Genomic DNA, 16,747 nt, shown 5'->3' on the forward strand with positions numbered 1-16,747 from the left:
TCTCTGAAGATCTGTGACGGTCTGACGCAGTCGTTTGGTGAAGACGTGTCGGACTCGGCCGCAGTACGTGTGTTCGGCGCTCTCCAGCTTCTCCTCCAGCGGGACGAGCAAACCACCGACTGGATCTTCTTCAAACGGAAACTGAAAACCAGGCAGAAGAGAGTCAGATGTGCCATAAACTCTCTCAGATGTTCAATAACATCAATCAGATCAGAGTCAGTCCTCTTCAAAAGAACAAATCCATCAATAATGATCATAATAATATAATTATTGAACTTGTTTTATGAACTTGATGGACTTTGAAAGACTGACACTGTAATTGAACTGAACTGAATCAACATTAAACGGAACTGAATCAACATTGAACTTAACTGAATCAACAATGAACTGAACTGAATCAACATTAAACTGAACTGAATCAACACTGAACTGAATGGAACCAACATTAAACTGAACTGAATCAACACTGAACTGAACTGAACCAACATTAAACTGAACTGAATCAACACTGAACTGAACTGAATCAACATTAAACTGAACTGAATCAACACTGAACTGAACTGAACCAACATTAAACTGAACTGAATCAACACTGAACTGAACTGAACCAACATTAAACTGAAATTAATCAACATTAAACTGAACCGGATTAACACTGAGCTAAACTGAATCAACATTAAACTTAACTGAATCAACACTGAACTGAACTGAATCAACATTAAACTGAATCAATATTGAACTGAACTGAATCAACATTAAACTGAACTGACTCAACATTGAACTGAATCAACATTAAACTGAATCAACATTGAACTGAACTGAATCAACATTAAACTGAACTGACTCAACATTGAACTGAACTGAATGAACATTAAACTGAATCAACATTGAACTGAACTGAATGAACATTAAACTGAACTGAATCAACATTAAACCGAACTGAATCAACAATGAACTGAACTGAATTAACATTAAACTGAACTGAATCAACATTAATCTGAACTGAATCAACACTGAATTGAATCAACACTGATTCAACACTTATTCACTGTAGAAATAACTGAGATTGACTTAATAATAATCGAATATCAGAAAATGAATCATCTAATATTCATACATGTTACTGAAACAGGTAAATGAATATTCAGCACGGCAGTTATCTGTTTATCTAGTTTAGTTTTAGGTGATAAATCACCCTCCCCATGCAGCAGTGATATATTTCTGTTGTGATTCTTCAACTTCACACGAGACTGTCAATGATTTGAATGTGAAAATGAAGCGACGCTCTCCTTCAGGGGAATATGAACAGCTCTCAGCGGCTCTGTCAGGTGTTGTTTGGCTGCGTTCAGACCCAGAATGCAGTGGGTTTATGGAGCTCACATGACGGCGTGTTTACCGTATCCGGCCTGTTTATGGGAAGATGAGCTCTGCAGGTTTACAGCTCTTCTGTGGGGTCTGAGGCCTTTACTGTCAGAGCAATTCAAGCTGTAAAACACGCCTGCAGGGAGCAGATGATCCACACCAGTGTGTGTGTGTGTGTGTGTGTGTGTGTGTGAGAGTGTGTGTGTGTGTGTGTGTGTGTGTGTGTGTGTGTGTGTGTGTGTGTGTGTGTGTGTGTGAGTGTGTGTGTGTGTGTGTGTGAGTGTGTGTGTGTGTGAGAGTGTGTGTGTGAGTGTGTGTGTGTGTGTGTGTGTGTGTGTGTGTGTGAGTGTGTGTGTGTGTGTGTGAGAGTGTGTGTGTATGTGAGAGTGTGTGTGTGTGTGTGTGTGTGTGTGTGTAGAACTGATGATGATACAGAATTAAGGGCTGAGAAAATGTGGATGCATCTCAAGAAATTGATCACGCTTGTCATGTTCTGCCTTTATGTTGATTTGAAACTCTAAAATTGTCAAAATATGAGTTTCAATCTTTCGAGGCTGCTGAGATTAATGAGAATTACAAAAAGGTCTAAAATGAAAACTTCTGAACGCTTTACAGATGAGAATCACGTCATCAAAATAAAATTAAAAAAGCGTAATGATCCCAAAAAGGCATTTTCATTTTTTAATGTAAAACAGAATTATCGCAGAAAATGAAAAGAAAAAGCGGCACATGCTGTCATGAGATAAACACAGAGAACAGGAAAACAAGAAATGCATAAATCAGAAGCATGTGATGTTTCTGGAGGGAGTGTGTGCCGATCTCCTGATGGACACAGAGAGGCGTGTGTGTCTTTGGGCTGTTGATCTGGACATGAACTCGTGGGCGCAGAAACGATGAGACGCATCCAGCCAGCTGAATCATGGGCCGGCGCTAATGGCTGCTCTCATTTAGCTAATGGTGCACAATACTTCCTGTGATAGGAGCGCAACACTGACCATAATGACCACACACACACACACACTTTGCCTACCCAACTCAGATAATGCGGAACAAATATAAATATATAGTATTTTAAATTTAGATACAATATATTATAAGAATTTGAATACTTAAAAGCATCAGATTCAATGAGATAACTCATCATAAATCAGTTCAAATGACTCAAATTGAAAATAGAATCTTTTTGATGCCACAGACCCTCATATATGATAATAATATATTTATTTCTGATTTTTATTGTTTACCTATTTATTTTAATCTACTTTTCATTACTTATTTGTGTTGAAAATGTTTTTTTTTGTTTAATCTAATTTTGCATGTATTTAATTTCATATAATTATTTATTTATTAGAATCTTTTTATTATTTAATAATTTTAATATATGTTTACTATTTATTTACATATTTGTTTTAATCTATTCATGCATTTATTTTAAAATACGTTTTATTTAATATTTAAATATATTCTTATTATTTATCTATTTACTTATTCATGCATTTATTTTAATATAACATTAATGTATTTTTCGGCTTTTTATTATTTAATATTTATATATATATATATATATATATATATATATATATATATATATATATATATATATATATATATTTTTTTTTTTATCGAATTATTCAAATATTTATTTTAATATTTTATTATTTAATTATTTTAATATATTTTTATTATTTATTTACATATTTATATTCATGCATATTTTTTTTAAATAATTGCATATCCTATTTAAAATTTGTATATATTTTTATTATTAATCTATTTACATATTCATCCATTTAAATTTATTTTTTAATATATTTTTCATTATTTATTTTTATTTCAAATCTAATTATTCATGTATTTATTTTAATAGTTTGTATTATTTAATTATTTTAAAATATTTAATTATTCTTGATTTTAATATAATTTGAATTTACTTTTTATGTTTTTATTTTAAATTGTAATTTAATTTTCTTTGTTTATTTACTTTTAGAGTTTTATTATTCATTTACTTATTTATTTCAATCTAATTATTATGTATTCACTTTAATATAATTTTAATTCATACATTTATTTTAATCTTTTTTATTTTTTATTTGCACTGCTTTCTCTAAACGTTTCTCCAGAGCTCAGTTTGTACCAGTTTGTACCAAACCAGTGGTCTAGACTAATAACGCTGCGCTGCATATATGCTGTTATCGTGTGCTGCCAGCGAGGGCAATGCAATAGTCTATTTATTATCTGTAGATTATTTCACGTCACTCACACCTTTCTAGTCACATTCACACCTCGATCACAGCACAGGAAACACAGGGCGAGTGTGAACTCTGGGAGAAAAAGACTCCACACACCCTGCAAACAAATCCTGATATCCCACTGTTGCCAGTTGGATTCGGAAAAATCACTGGCAACCTAAAAGCGTCCAGACGTGGAGAAACACGCGAGAGAGGAGTGCCAGCGAGCGCAAACAGAGGCCGGTCCAAGCAGACATCTGAGCTCATTAGAGCGTTCGGAGCAGCAGACGGAGAGACCATCAGAGCACCTGAGCAGGTGTCGATCCGGACACACACCGAGCGCCGGGTCAATGTGTGTCGGCACGCACCCCAAGGAACCTTCTCAAATTAACAGCATCTAATTAGATTTTATGGGTTACGCAAATGTGCCTAATGAAATCACACCATCAGGATATTAAACTCTCGCGGTGGGAGACCGACCGCACCTTCAGACTACAGACCAACTGAAAATAACTACAAAAGAATAAATAAAGTGAAAAATATTTTTGTTTTTTTATATATATATATATATATATATATATATATATATATATATATATATATATATATATATATATATATATATATATGTGTTTTTGTCATTATATATATATTTAAATAAATAAATAAATGTTTAAATAGTTTTATATTATAAAAGTGTAATTATATTATAAATATATTATAAAAATTATATATATATATAAATATATATATATATATATATATATATATATATAAATAAATGTTTTTGTCAATTTATTTATATTTACTTATTTATATTTAAATAAATAAATAATATTTAAATATATGTAATTATAAAGTAATTATATTCTAAATATATATATTAAAAATATATTATATATATATATATATATATATATATATATATATATATATATATATATATATATATATATATATAAATATTTTATATTTACTTAAATTTTTTATATTATAAAAATATAATTAGATTCCAATTATATTATAAAAAAATTACATATATTTTATATATAAAATATATATTTAAAAAAAATAAAACTGCATTTATTTGATCAAAAATACAGTAAAAATTATGAAATATTTTTACAATGTAAATCAGCTGTTCTCTATGTGAATATATAGTAAAATATAATTTATTCCTGTGATCAAAGCTGAATTTTCAGCATCATTACTCCAGTCTTCAGTGTCACATGATCCTTCAGAAATCATTCTAATATGATGATTTGCTGCTGAAAATTCAGCTTTCCATCACAGGAATAAAATACATTTAATCATATATTAACATAGAAAACAGCTGTTTTAAATCCTAAAAATATTTCACAATTTTACTGTATTTTTGATCAAATAATCACAGCTTCAGCGAGCAGAAGAAACATTAGTTTGTTTTAGTTAACGATCATACCTGCTGAATGACGTCATAAACAGCTCTGAACGCCGGCTGCTTGTCGTCATGGTAAACCCCTCGGTTGCCGTGGAGAATGTAAATGCCGTGCTGTTCGGCGGCGGCGCAGTTGCTTCCGTAAATACAGTGATCCGGGCGGTAATTCCACTGGCACGGGAACACAAACAGACTCTCTGTGGATCCGGAGAGAGGGATCAGTATACTTTGGGCAAATCTGGGTATTTTACGCACACAGAAAGCTCTCTCACTATGCACAGTATACATACTACATACTTGTTAGGAGTAGTATGGAAGCAGGCCATTCTGGAAATATCCTTATATTGTGTTATATTATACACTGACTAATATGTTTCAGTATTTCAGCATTATGTTTCACATGCATTTCAATTAACATTTCAATTATGTGTATGATTCATGTATAAAATGTGCAAACCTCGCTATAATGCTGATGATGTAGTGGTCATGTGACCTCATGTACCTGGGTTATGGTGGAATATGATGTTGAGCAGGTCTTGGTCTCCCCAGGTGATGTTGAGCTTGTATTTGTGCAGCAGAGGCATCAGCAGATCGGCCCACTTCAGATTCACTGCCGTCATGTCATTCTGTTCAACACACACACACACACTCGTTTTCTCCCTATATTCATCAATTCAGCAGATTAATCATCTGTGAGCATGTTTTTAAATAATTATTCTTGCTCAGTCTCGTGTATAACAAATAAATGAATGAAAAACACTGCTGTAATGAGAAAATAAATCATACAGTTTGAGTCACAGAAGAACAACACTGACATCTGCTGGTGGAACACACAAATGTGCATATCTGTACAAGAGAAATGTCATTTTTATTGTATCTCTGCAATAATACTTGTGTTTAAACATCAGTGTGTCTCTCAGAATCAGTATTTCGGCCCCACACACACACACACACACACACACACACACACACACACACACACACACACACAGAGATCACAGGAGTTTCTCACCTTGAAGAGTTTGGCTCTGATGCGTGTCATGTTCATCAGCATGACTCCCGAGTTCACGCCGGTCTTGCCGTAGTACGGGTGTCGTGCGAAGCGGTTGTACCAGCCGATCCGCGGCTCCTCGTGCTCGGGTGCCATCGCCGCCACGTGACTGCGGTTAAACGCCGACAGGAAGCTCCAGACGTCCTCCACCGGCCGCAGAAACAGGATATCCGTGTCCACGTACAGCACAGAGTCCACCTGCTTCAAAATCAGCTGAGAAACGAGTTCGGTCACTTCAAAGACACACGGGGAGGAGGAAAATGACAAAGTTCTGCTGTGGATTCGAAACGGGAGCTTCAAAGGGTCGCAGACAAATCGGTTTCAGAGGAGCACAAGCTTCTCGTTCACATGAAACGGCAATTACAATGAAATTTACTTTGGGTGAAGTCACATATTTCCAGCTGAAAAAGACTACATACATTAATCAAGGGAGTAGATGGAGTAAAGTTTACTTCATTTTGACTTTAAGCCCTGTTTTACACTGAATCTGCAAAGCATCTATATTATTAAATATATAGTCATATAGTATAATACACAGTGCACAAAATTAACTCAAACCTCAAAGAACAGCAAAAACACACTTAAATCATCTGGATTCGGGCAGATTTACTGAAGAGTAGGGATGAACAATATATCAGCCAACATATCAGTATCGGCGGATATATGATCATTATTAATGTTTTCATTATCGGTATCGGCCGATATATGATCATTATTAATGTTTTCATTATCGTATTGGCCGATATATGAACATTATTAATGTTTTCATTATCATATCAGCCGATATATGATCATTATTAATGTTTTCATTACCGTATCAGTCGATGTATCATCATTATTAATGTTTTCATTATCGTATCAGTCGATATACGATCATTATTAATGTTTTCATTATCGTATCGGGCGATATATGATCATTATTAATGTTTTCATTATCGTATCAGTCGATATATGATCATTATTAATGTTTTCATTATCGTATCGGGCGATATATGATCATTATTAATGTTTTCATTATCGTATCAGTCGATATATGATCATTATTAATGTTTTCATTATCGTATCGGGCGATATATGATCATTATTAATGTTTTCATTATCGTATCGGCCGATATATGATCATTATTAATGTTTTCATTATCGTATCGGCCGATATATGATCATTATTAATGTTTTCATTATCGTATCAGCCGATATATGATCATTATTAATGTTTTCATTATCGTATCGGCCGATATATGATCATTATTAATGTTTTCATTATCGTATCAGTCGATATATGATCATTATTAATGTTTTCATTATCGGTATTGGCCGATATATCATCATTATTAATGTTTTCATTATCGTATCAGTCGATATATGATCATTATTAATGTTTTCATTATCGTATAGGCCGATATATGATCATTATTTATGTTTTCATTATTGGTATCGGCCGATATATGATCATTATTAATGTTTTCATTATCGTATCAGTCGATATATGATCATTATTAATGTTTTCATTATCGGTATCGGCCGATATATGATCATTATTAATGTTTTCATTATCGGTATCGGCCGATATATGATCATTATTAATGTTTTCATTATCGTATCAGCCGATATATGATCATTATTAATGTTTTCATTATCGTATCAGTCGATATATGATCATTATTAATGTTTTCATTATCGTATCGGCCGATATATGATCATTATTAATGTTTTCATTATCGGTATCGGCCGATATATGGTCATTATTAATTTTTTCATTATCGGTATCGGCCGATATATGATCATTATTAATGTTTTCATTATCGTATCAGTCGATATATGATCATTATTAATGTTTTAATTATCGGTATCGGCCGATATATGATCATTATTAATGTTTTCATTATCGGTATCGGCCGATATATGATCATTATTAATGTTTTCATTATCGTATCAGTCGATATATGATCATTATTAATGTTTTCATTATCGTATCAGTCGATATATGATCATTATTAATGTTTTCATTATCGTATCGGCCGATATATGATAATTATTAATGTTTTCATTATCGGTATCGGCCGATATATGGTCATTATTAATGTTTTCATTATCGGTATCGGCCGATATATGATCATTATTAATGTTTTCATTATCGGTATCGGCCGATATATGGTCATTATTAATGTTTTCATTATCGGTATGTGCCGATATATGATCATTATTAATGTTTTCATTATCGTATCAGTCGATATATGATAATTATTAATGTTTTCATTATCGGTATGTGCCGATATATGATCATTATTAATGTTTTCATTATCGTATTGGCTGATATTTGATCATTATTAATGTTATCATTATCGGTATCGGCCGATATATGATCATTATTAATGTTTTCATTATCGTATTGGCCGATATATGATCATTATTAATGTTTTCATTATCGGTATCGGCCGATATATGATCATTATTAATGTTATCATTATCGGTATCGGCCGATATATTTTCATTTTCAATGTTATTGTTGTTGGCCTGATAAGAACATTCGGTCGATATCTTAAATAATCGATAAATAATGGATTATGTCCTTCAGCTGAGACACTTCAGATGCACACTGTTCACAAAGATGGTTATGAATTGCTTGAAATATGATCACAATATAGATTTATATCGGCCAATATATCAGTTATCGGCTTTCAAATATTAAGAATTATCAGTATCAGCAGATATATGTTCATTTTTAATGTTATCGTCATTTGGCCAATAAGAAAATTTGGCCGATATATTAAAGCCGATAAATAATGGATTATTTACTTTTAAATATAAAGAATTATCGGTTGTCGGTATCGGCCAATATATGATCAGTTTTAATGTTATTGTTATCGGTCTGATAAGAAAATTTAGCTGATATCTTAAAACTGATAAATAATGGATTGTTTCCTTCAGCTGAGACATTTCAGATGTGCACTGTCCACAATAATGGTTTTGAATTACTTGAAATAGGATTGTAATCACTTCAAAAAGGAAAATGCATTTACATGTACAGGGCAAATTCATTATATAGGCTACATAATATTATAATGAGAACATAATTTTGTGTTTGGGACACGGCTTTTAATGGTGAGACTTTTGTTTTTGTAATCAGGCTCTGAAAAATTATATAAAAATCATAATATAGATTTATATCGGCCAATATATTGGTTATCGACTTTCAAATATAAAGAATTACTGGATATCGGTATAGGCTGATATATGTTCATTTTTAACGTTATCGATATTGGCCCGATAAGAAAATGTGGCCGATATATTAAAGCCGATAAATAATGGTTTATTTCCTTCAGCTGAGAGACTTCAGATGTGCACTGATCACCATGCTGGTTTTGAATTGCTTGAAATATGATTGGAAAGAAAGAAAACAGTATCTAAGAATAATGTATCGGTTATTGGCTTTTTAAATATAAAGAATTATCGGTTATTGGTAACGGCCAAAATTTTCATATCGGTGCATCCCTACTGAATAGAAAGCATTTGTGTGTCTGTCATAGTGTGAGTAATTAATATCAATCCCGACAGACGTTTTTCAAACATCTTTTATGTCGCATTAAACCTATCTTGTGTTTAACTGGTCTCCAGAGCATTACACAGGCCTAACTGAAGCGTGTCGCGTGAGCTGGCGGTTCTGTGCGTGTCTGTGTTCAGTGACTCACAGGAAGGAAGAGTCTCTGTGAAGCGCAGGGTTTGAAGAGCCTCTTCCACTCTCTGGCGTTGTCGCTGGGGAAGGTGATGGGGTAAACGCTGTAGTTGAATCTGGAGCGAAACCTCTGCGGCCACGACTCCAGCTGCACGAGACACACAGGATTTCAGAAGGAATGAGTTCAAATAAGAGTCAGATTATGGCTAGGAAATGTTGAGTTCATATAATTTGATGATATTCACCAATCAACCCAGATATCAAAAGAGCGTTTTGCTTCAAGTTGCAAAAACGTTACTTCTGAATGTTCTCGGAAATTTAAAAAATTCCAGCTTTTTAAATATTTAAAAAATGTTTTTTCTTGTTTAAAGTAACGTTAGGGGAACATTTCATTTGATCATTCTGTGGACTCGTAGGAAGACCGCGAGTGTTTAAGGTGCCATTTGTGACAGAGGTGTGCTCATGAATATTAATTAGCTAGTCACGTGACCACATATTGTCCAGTAAGGGTTAAGGAGCCAACCATTCGAAAGTTCCCAGCATGCTCCGCTCATGAATATGAATCAATATTTGCTAACTCAGAATTATATGTACATATATATACTTCCATTATGTGTAGAGAAACTCACTTATATTACTTATAAATTATAATATGCATCAAATGTTAAAAAGAAAAGCAGAGACTAAAGTGTGTCACCACCGCGCAGAAAGCGTGTCTCTTTAAGAGGAACAAATCAATGTAGCTCAACCAATCTAATGATCTTTCCTCATTGGTTTAAACAAGTGATGATTGGTCTGATCACGTGTTTGCGTGAAATGTGCAACCTCTTGTTACGATTGAGCACATGACCATCTGATCCAAAGAACCAGAAATTGAAACATTTAATTAAGTTTAAAAACAATTAAATGATAGATTTCAGATCAAAAAATGTTTGAGCTATGTTTAATGTTTACATGAGCTATGTAAAAACGATATTTCAAAAATATTATAAAAGATCAGATGTTGAATAAATGTTCTGTAAATGTCACTGGAGGAATGTTTAATTGTAACATTGAAGAACAGAACATTTCCTGTTATCTGCTCTTGAAATGTTTTAGTTCAAGATGGAAAATGTAATAAGTCTAGTTCAAATAATAAAGGCACTGTTTTTTTTTTTACTAAATATATACACATTACTTCCATTATATATAAAGAAACTCACTTTTATTACTTATATATGATCATATGCATCGAATGTTCAAAAGAAAAGCAGAGACTAAAGTGTGTAACCACTGCGCAGAAAGCGTGTCGCTTTAAGAGGAACAAATCAATGTAACTCAACCAATCTAATGATCTTTCTTCATCGGTTTAAACAAGTGATGATTGGTTTGATCACGTGCAACTATCTGTTACGATTGAGCACATGACTGTCTGATCTAAAGAACCAGAAATATTTAATGAAATTAAAAGATATGTTTTTGTGTTAATGCTTTGAAAATATTATGAAAGATCAGATAGTGGTGAGTGAATGTTCTATTAATGTCACTGGAAGAATGTTTGTTTGTAACGTTAAAAGAACCTTGACAGAACGTTTCCTGTTATCTGCTCTTTAAATGTTTTATTTCAAGATGGAAAATATAAAAACAGTCTAGTTCAAATAATAAAGACATTGTTTTTCACTAAATATATACATGCTATTTTCATTACGTGTAGAGAAACTCACTTATATTACTTATAAATTATAATATGCATCAAATGTTAAAAAGAAAAGCAGAGACTAAAGTGTGTCACCACCGCGCAGAAAGCGTGTCTCTTTAAGAGGAACAAATCAATGTAGCTCAACCAATCTAATGATCTTTCCTCATTGGTTTAAACAAGTGATGATTGGTCTGATCACGTGTTTGCGTGAAATGTGCAACCTCTTGTTACGATTGAGCACATGACCATCTGATCCAAAGAACCAGAAATTAAAAAATGTAATCAAATTTAATAACAATTATATGATGTATTTAAGACCAAAAAACATTTGAAAGTGTTATATGAATTATGTATAAGCAATGTTTTAAAAATATTATAAAAGATCAGTTAATGTTGAATAAATGTTCTGTTAATGTCACTGGAGGAACGTTTAATTGTAACGTTGAGGGAACCTTGACAGAACGTTTCCTATTATCTGCTCTTGAAATGTTTTAGTACAAGATGGAAAATATAGTAACAGTCTAGTTCAAATAATAAAGACATTGTTTTTTACTAAATATATACACACTACTGTCATTATGTGTAGAGAAACTCACTTATATTACTTGTATATGATCATACACATCGAATGTTAAAAAGAAAAGCAGACTATAAAGTGTGTAACCACCGCGCAGAAAGCGTGTCGCTCTAATAGGAACAAATCAACGTACATTAACTAATTGATCCTTCCAGTTAATTTAAAGTGATGATTGGTCTGATCACGTGACTGCGTGAAATGTGCAACCTGTCGTTACGATTGAGCACATGACCATCTGATCAAATAAACTGGATAATTAATGAAATAGCTAAATGTTTACCATGGTAAACATGAACAAAAACATAAAAAAAAAAAAAAAACTAGTCTTAATTAGTTTTAACTTTACACAACATAAAACTTAAGTTTTTATTTTCTTGTTCACCAAAAAAACTTTTTCTCACTTTGAAAATTTTTTTCTCTTCCAAAACTTTTGCTTCTTTACAAATTTTGTTCTTGTCTTCAAAATTTGAATGATAAACCTGTGAATTAAGAGTTTTAAACTTACCAATTTACTCAAATGCTATTTTTGTTGTTTAAAGTGAGAGTTTACCCAAAAATGAAATACTGATAACTTGATCCAAACCTTTCGCTGTTGAACAAAGGAGGATATTCTGAAACAAACTAGTATAGAAAAAATACTATGAGGACCAAAAACTGTGGTTTCAACATTCTTGAAAACATCTTATTTTGCGTTCAACACAAGTTTAGTTCAGCCAAAAATGAAGATGTTCTGGAGATGAATGGGTGTCTTACGGGTGTGGAACGACATGAGGGTTAGGAATTAATGACAGAAATTTCATTTTTAGGTGAACTAACCCTTTAAGTTTAAATCAGAAATATCTCAAACGCAGAATATCATCATCTAAAGAAATGTTTCTTCATTTTTATTCAGTCAAATGAACAAATTATATTCGTCGCAGTGAAGCTCACCGCCTGTCTGAAGCCGGCGTGCAGGTCGTCTTCTGCGAAGATATGAAAGTGCAAATCTCTGCGGCTGAAGAGGACGGCGGATTTCAGCATGGTGAGCGTTTCCTCCAGCCTGGATCCGCAGGCCACCACCGCCAGCCCGACCGGCTCCGAGCGAGACCTGCACACAGGTCAACACACAGGTCAGCGCTCGCTGGGAATGATAACACGATTACATGGAGCCGGCTCTAAAAACCCCATCCACACACTGACAGCAGAAGGTGTGAGCTGGAACATATAACAACAGCTAAACACCAAACTCCACAGACAGACGATCTACATCTGAAGCCGAAGGACCGGTCAGCGCAGCATACCTAAGAGACATGTCCGTAACGCAGTCGACTCGGCACACGGCAGCCGGGAATCTCCAATACGGCTTCCAATGAGTGACGGAGCCTGAGTTACACCTGACGGGAGACAAACAGGCTCTACATGAACATCTTGAGCTCAGGGTTCAGTCAGGGAATCGGTCTGTAACCTGACGTCCAGCTCAGCGCAAGAATAATGTGCATTTAAATAAACAGAGGAATAAATATATGCTCTATAAGTCTAACATGAGGGATTCAAAATGGAGTACGGGGAAGAGTTGAGAGGAAAAAAATGTGTAAAAATGTCAAATAAATAATTAAGACAATAATATAAAAAAATAAAATTAATAAATAATTAATACATACATAATTATAAAAAAAGATTAACACAAGTAAACAACAAAAATTACATTAGAATAATTAATAAATAAATAAAAATAATATAAAAAATTAAAACGAATAAATAATTAATACATAAATAATTATAAAAAAATAGCACGACTAAACAACAAAAAATAGATTCAAATAATAAATAAATAAATAAAAATAATATAAAAATAAATACAATATAAAAAATTAACATTAATAAATAATAAATAATTATAAAAAAGATTGACACGAGTAAACAAAAAAAATTAGATTAATAAATAAACAAAAAGAATATAAAAATAAATACAATATAAAAAATAAAATTAATAAATATTTAATAAATAAAAAATTACAAAAAAGATTAACATGAGTAAACAACAAAAATTACATTAAAATAATAAATAAATAAAAAATATAAAAATAAATACAATAAAATTAAAAATTAAATGAATAAATAATTAATAAATACATAATTATAAAAAAAGAAAAAAGAAATAAACAAATAAATAATAAATAAATAATTAAAAAAAAGATTAACACGAGAAAAAAAAAAACATTATGTAACTTAATAGAAACTAAATATTTTCCAAATAATATTTTAAATCTTTATACATGAAAATAAATAGCTGCTTTTGATCATATTTAGGGGCCAGTGGCTCCTGTACTACTCCTGTACTAACAACAGAATGAAAGTCAAAATTACTCATTCAGTAATAATGAGGATGATAATAATAAATCTTTAAAGGGAAACGAACTCAAGATGACCCGACTCCTGAATATTAATTACGTAACGAGACGTTAGGCCTCGCTGATTGGCGGGCGCTAGTCAGCGGGCGAATTAACGGCTGCTACTACTACTACTACAGTGGAAGCTTATGAATATTAATTAGATAACCAAGCAACTTCGGCGTGATCAAATAAACATCATTAGTTCACACACAGAGTAGAGCTCTCAGTCCCAAACAACAGTTAAATTAACAAAACACCCCGAAATTCACTGAATTAGCTACTCATAAAGCAGCATTCATTGATATTTCCCTTATTTATAACGACTGTCCCGTCATTTACAGTCTTCACGAGCTCAGCCGTGTTGTCGTGAGGCGGTTTGTGCAGTAAATGTGTGTGTGTTGTTGTTGTGAGGATGATTTTGTACATCGCTGTGTGGTTTTGTTTACATACCTGTCATCGTGCGCGCGTTCGCTCAGGCCTGGCTCCGCTGCGCGTGTCCGCTGCGCTCGCGCCTGATGATTCGCGCTCTCCAGCGACGACACCAGCTGATTAAACGTGTAGAGCAGCGAGCAGAAGACTAGCAGCGTGCAGACGAGCAACACTCGAAGATACCGCCGCATTTTCCAGTGACAAGAGCAGCCATGGAGATGAATCGCGCGACTAACTACTATGGCGGAGGCGTGCTCATGAATATTAATTAGGCGCTTCGAAAACTTCCTGGAGCCTTCGGTCACGTGACCACGTTTTGACCAGTAAGCGCTAAGTGTGACCAATGAAAAGCTCCCAGCATGCTCCTCTCATGAATATGATTAAATACGCGATAACTCTGAAGTATATAGTACATATATACACACTACTATTATTTTGTGTAGAGAAACTCACTTATATTACTTATATATGATAATATGCATCGAATGTTAAAAAGACAAGCAGAAACTAAAATGTGTTACCACCGCGCAGAAAGCGTGTCGCTTTAATAGGAACAAATCAGTGAAGCCCAAGTAAACTAATGATCTTTCCAATGTTCAGTACAAATGATGATTGGTCTGGTCACGTGACTGCGTGATATGTGCAGCCTATCGTTACGATTTAGCACATGACCGTCTGATCCAAGTATTCAGTGAATAAAAATAAAATATTTAAAAGAATTTAATTATTTGTGCATAAACAAATATATAGACGTGTTGAAAAAGTTGCGTGATAAATGATATAATAGATTAAATTTATCTGCAGATAAATTTTTCATGATTTTTTTTTTCTTGGAATTTATTTTTCTTAAAAAAATCTTTTATTTATCTTAGTCTTTTCTCTTAAAACTACTACTTCTTTTCAAAATATTTTTTTTCTTCAAAAACGTATACATTTTTTTCTCGTCAAAACGTTTTCATTTATTTCTTCTCTCTCTCTGATTCAACAGAGAAGAAAAAAAAAAAGCATTTATGGTGGCTGGGAAGGGACATGAAGTCTTAGCCATGAGTTTAACATGTAAACAAACCTGCACTAACATAGCAAACCTAAATTAGAAATGTATATTATTAATACATTTACATTTTATTTTAAATAAAATGATGGAATGATCTTCATCCGGAATACTGAATCCCTGGCAATATTAAAAAGACAGCTGAAAACTCATCTCTTTCGCGAGCACTTAACCTCATCCTAAAATAATAATTATAAAAATAATAATTAAATCATATAGCTATCCTTTCACTTCCTCTAATCCCTCTCTGTTGTATTTTATGATACTCTGAGCATAAATACTTCCTCACTTGGATAACAGCGTCTGCTAAATGAATAAATGTAAATGAATAAATGACAGAAAGTGCATAAGATATAATCATATTAACTTATGTATTATCTTGCGCGCAATGTTGCCTTACCCGTATAGCCTATAACTGATGCTCCTGTGTGCTTTTATTGTGCAACAGCTATAAAACATGACATAACATAACACAATATATGAAGTTTAATTGAATATAAAACACTTCCAGAGAGAAAACAAACATTTGGTCAGTTTTAAAACTATAATGGATCCTTTATATATAAAACTCGATACTTATTTGGTACTGACTGAATTGCCTCGATACTATCGAGTATTGAAAAGTATGGAGGTAGATTTGCAGCTAATCTCCAATGATCCACAAATAAATGTAAGGATATTCACAAAAAAAAAATCGTATGCACATATGAATAGAATGAGATCCACAAATATATGTTTGGAGTATCACAAAAATTAATTAAATTCACAAATAGGCCTAATTAAAATGAGATTTGCCACATTTACATTTACGTCCAGAAAAAAAAAAAACTTTTCATTCAATGCTCAATGTACCTACTTATTTCAGTGCCTGTATGTACAAGGAAGATCAACATAGACTTTGATATTTAA

The 16,747-nt window shown here is 32.7% G+C and overlaps 1 protein-coding gene and 4 non-coding genes across 7 annotated transcripts in view; 4 read left to right on the top strand and 1 right to left on the bottom strand.

The window, feature by feature from the left end:
• gxylt1a (glucoside xylosyltransferase 1a) overlaps positions 1-15,035 on the bottom strand; it is a 16,407-nt gene extending 1,372 nt beyond the window's left edge. Inside the window, exons 1-9 of one of the 3 annotated variants that reach the window (XM_067379500.1) lie at positions 14,809-15,035; positions 13,267-13,359; positions 12,917-13,073; positions 9,748-9,879; positions 6,020-6,271; positions 5,794-5,853; positions 5,510-5,633; positions 5,032-5,204; positions 1-141 (exon numbers count right to left, since the gene is read on the bottom strand). The exon at positions 1-141 is cut by the window's left edge and continues 1,372 nt beyond it. In XM_067379500.1, the coding sequence (XP_067235601.1) occupies positions 1-141; positions 5,032-5,204; positions 5,510-5,633; positions 5,794-5,853; positions 6,020-6,271; positions 9,748-9,879; positions 12,917-13,073; positions 13,267-13,359; positions 14,809-14,978 (1,302 nt within the window). In that variant the 5' untranslated portion in view covers positions 14,979-15,035. The remainder of the gene's footprint in view (positions 142-5,031; positions 5,205-5,509; positions 5,634-5,793; positions 5,854-6,019; positions 6,272-9,747; positions 9,880-12,916; positions 13,074-13,266; positions 13,360-14,808) is intronic. The other 2 variants (XM_067379502.1, XM_067379501.1) reach the window with 2 other exon arrangements.
• On the top strand, positions 10,491-10,590 carry LOC137015644 (small nucleolar RNA U13). Its single transcript, XR_010894009.1, has one exon. It is a non-coding gene; the product is annotated as a small nucleolar RNA U13 (small nucleolar RNA).
• LOC137015645 (small nucleolar RNA U13) lies at positions 11,565-11,664 on the top strand. Its single transcript, XR_010894010.1, has one exon. It is a non-coding gene; the product is annotated as a small nucleolar RNA U13 (small nucleolar RNA).
• Positions 12,132-12,227, top strand: LOC137015647 (small nucleolar RNA U13). The gene has a single exon (XR_010894011.1). It is a non-coding gene; the product is annotated as a small nucleolar RNA U13 (small nucleolar RNA).
• Positions 15,036-15,370: 335 nt separating the features above from the next.
• On the top strand, positions 15,371-15,468 carry LOC137015648 (small nucleolar RNA U13). Its single transcript, XR_010894012.1, has one exon. It is a non-coding gene; the product is annotated as a small nucleolar RNA U13 (small nucleolar RNA).
• Positions 15,469-16,747: the final 1,279 nt, after the last annotated feature.

This window comes from Chanodichthys erythropterus, chromosome 24 (genome assembly GCF_024489055.1).
Source record: "Chanodichthys erythropterus isolate Z2021 chromosome 24, ASM2448905v1, whole genome shotgun sequence".
In the NCBI taxonomy this organism is placed as follows: Eukaryota; Metazoa; Chordata; class Actinopteri; order Cypriniformes; family Xenocyprididae; genus Chanodichthys; species Chanodichthys erythropterus.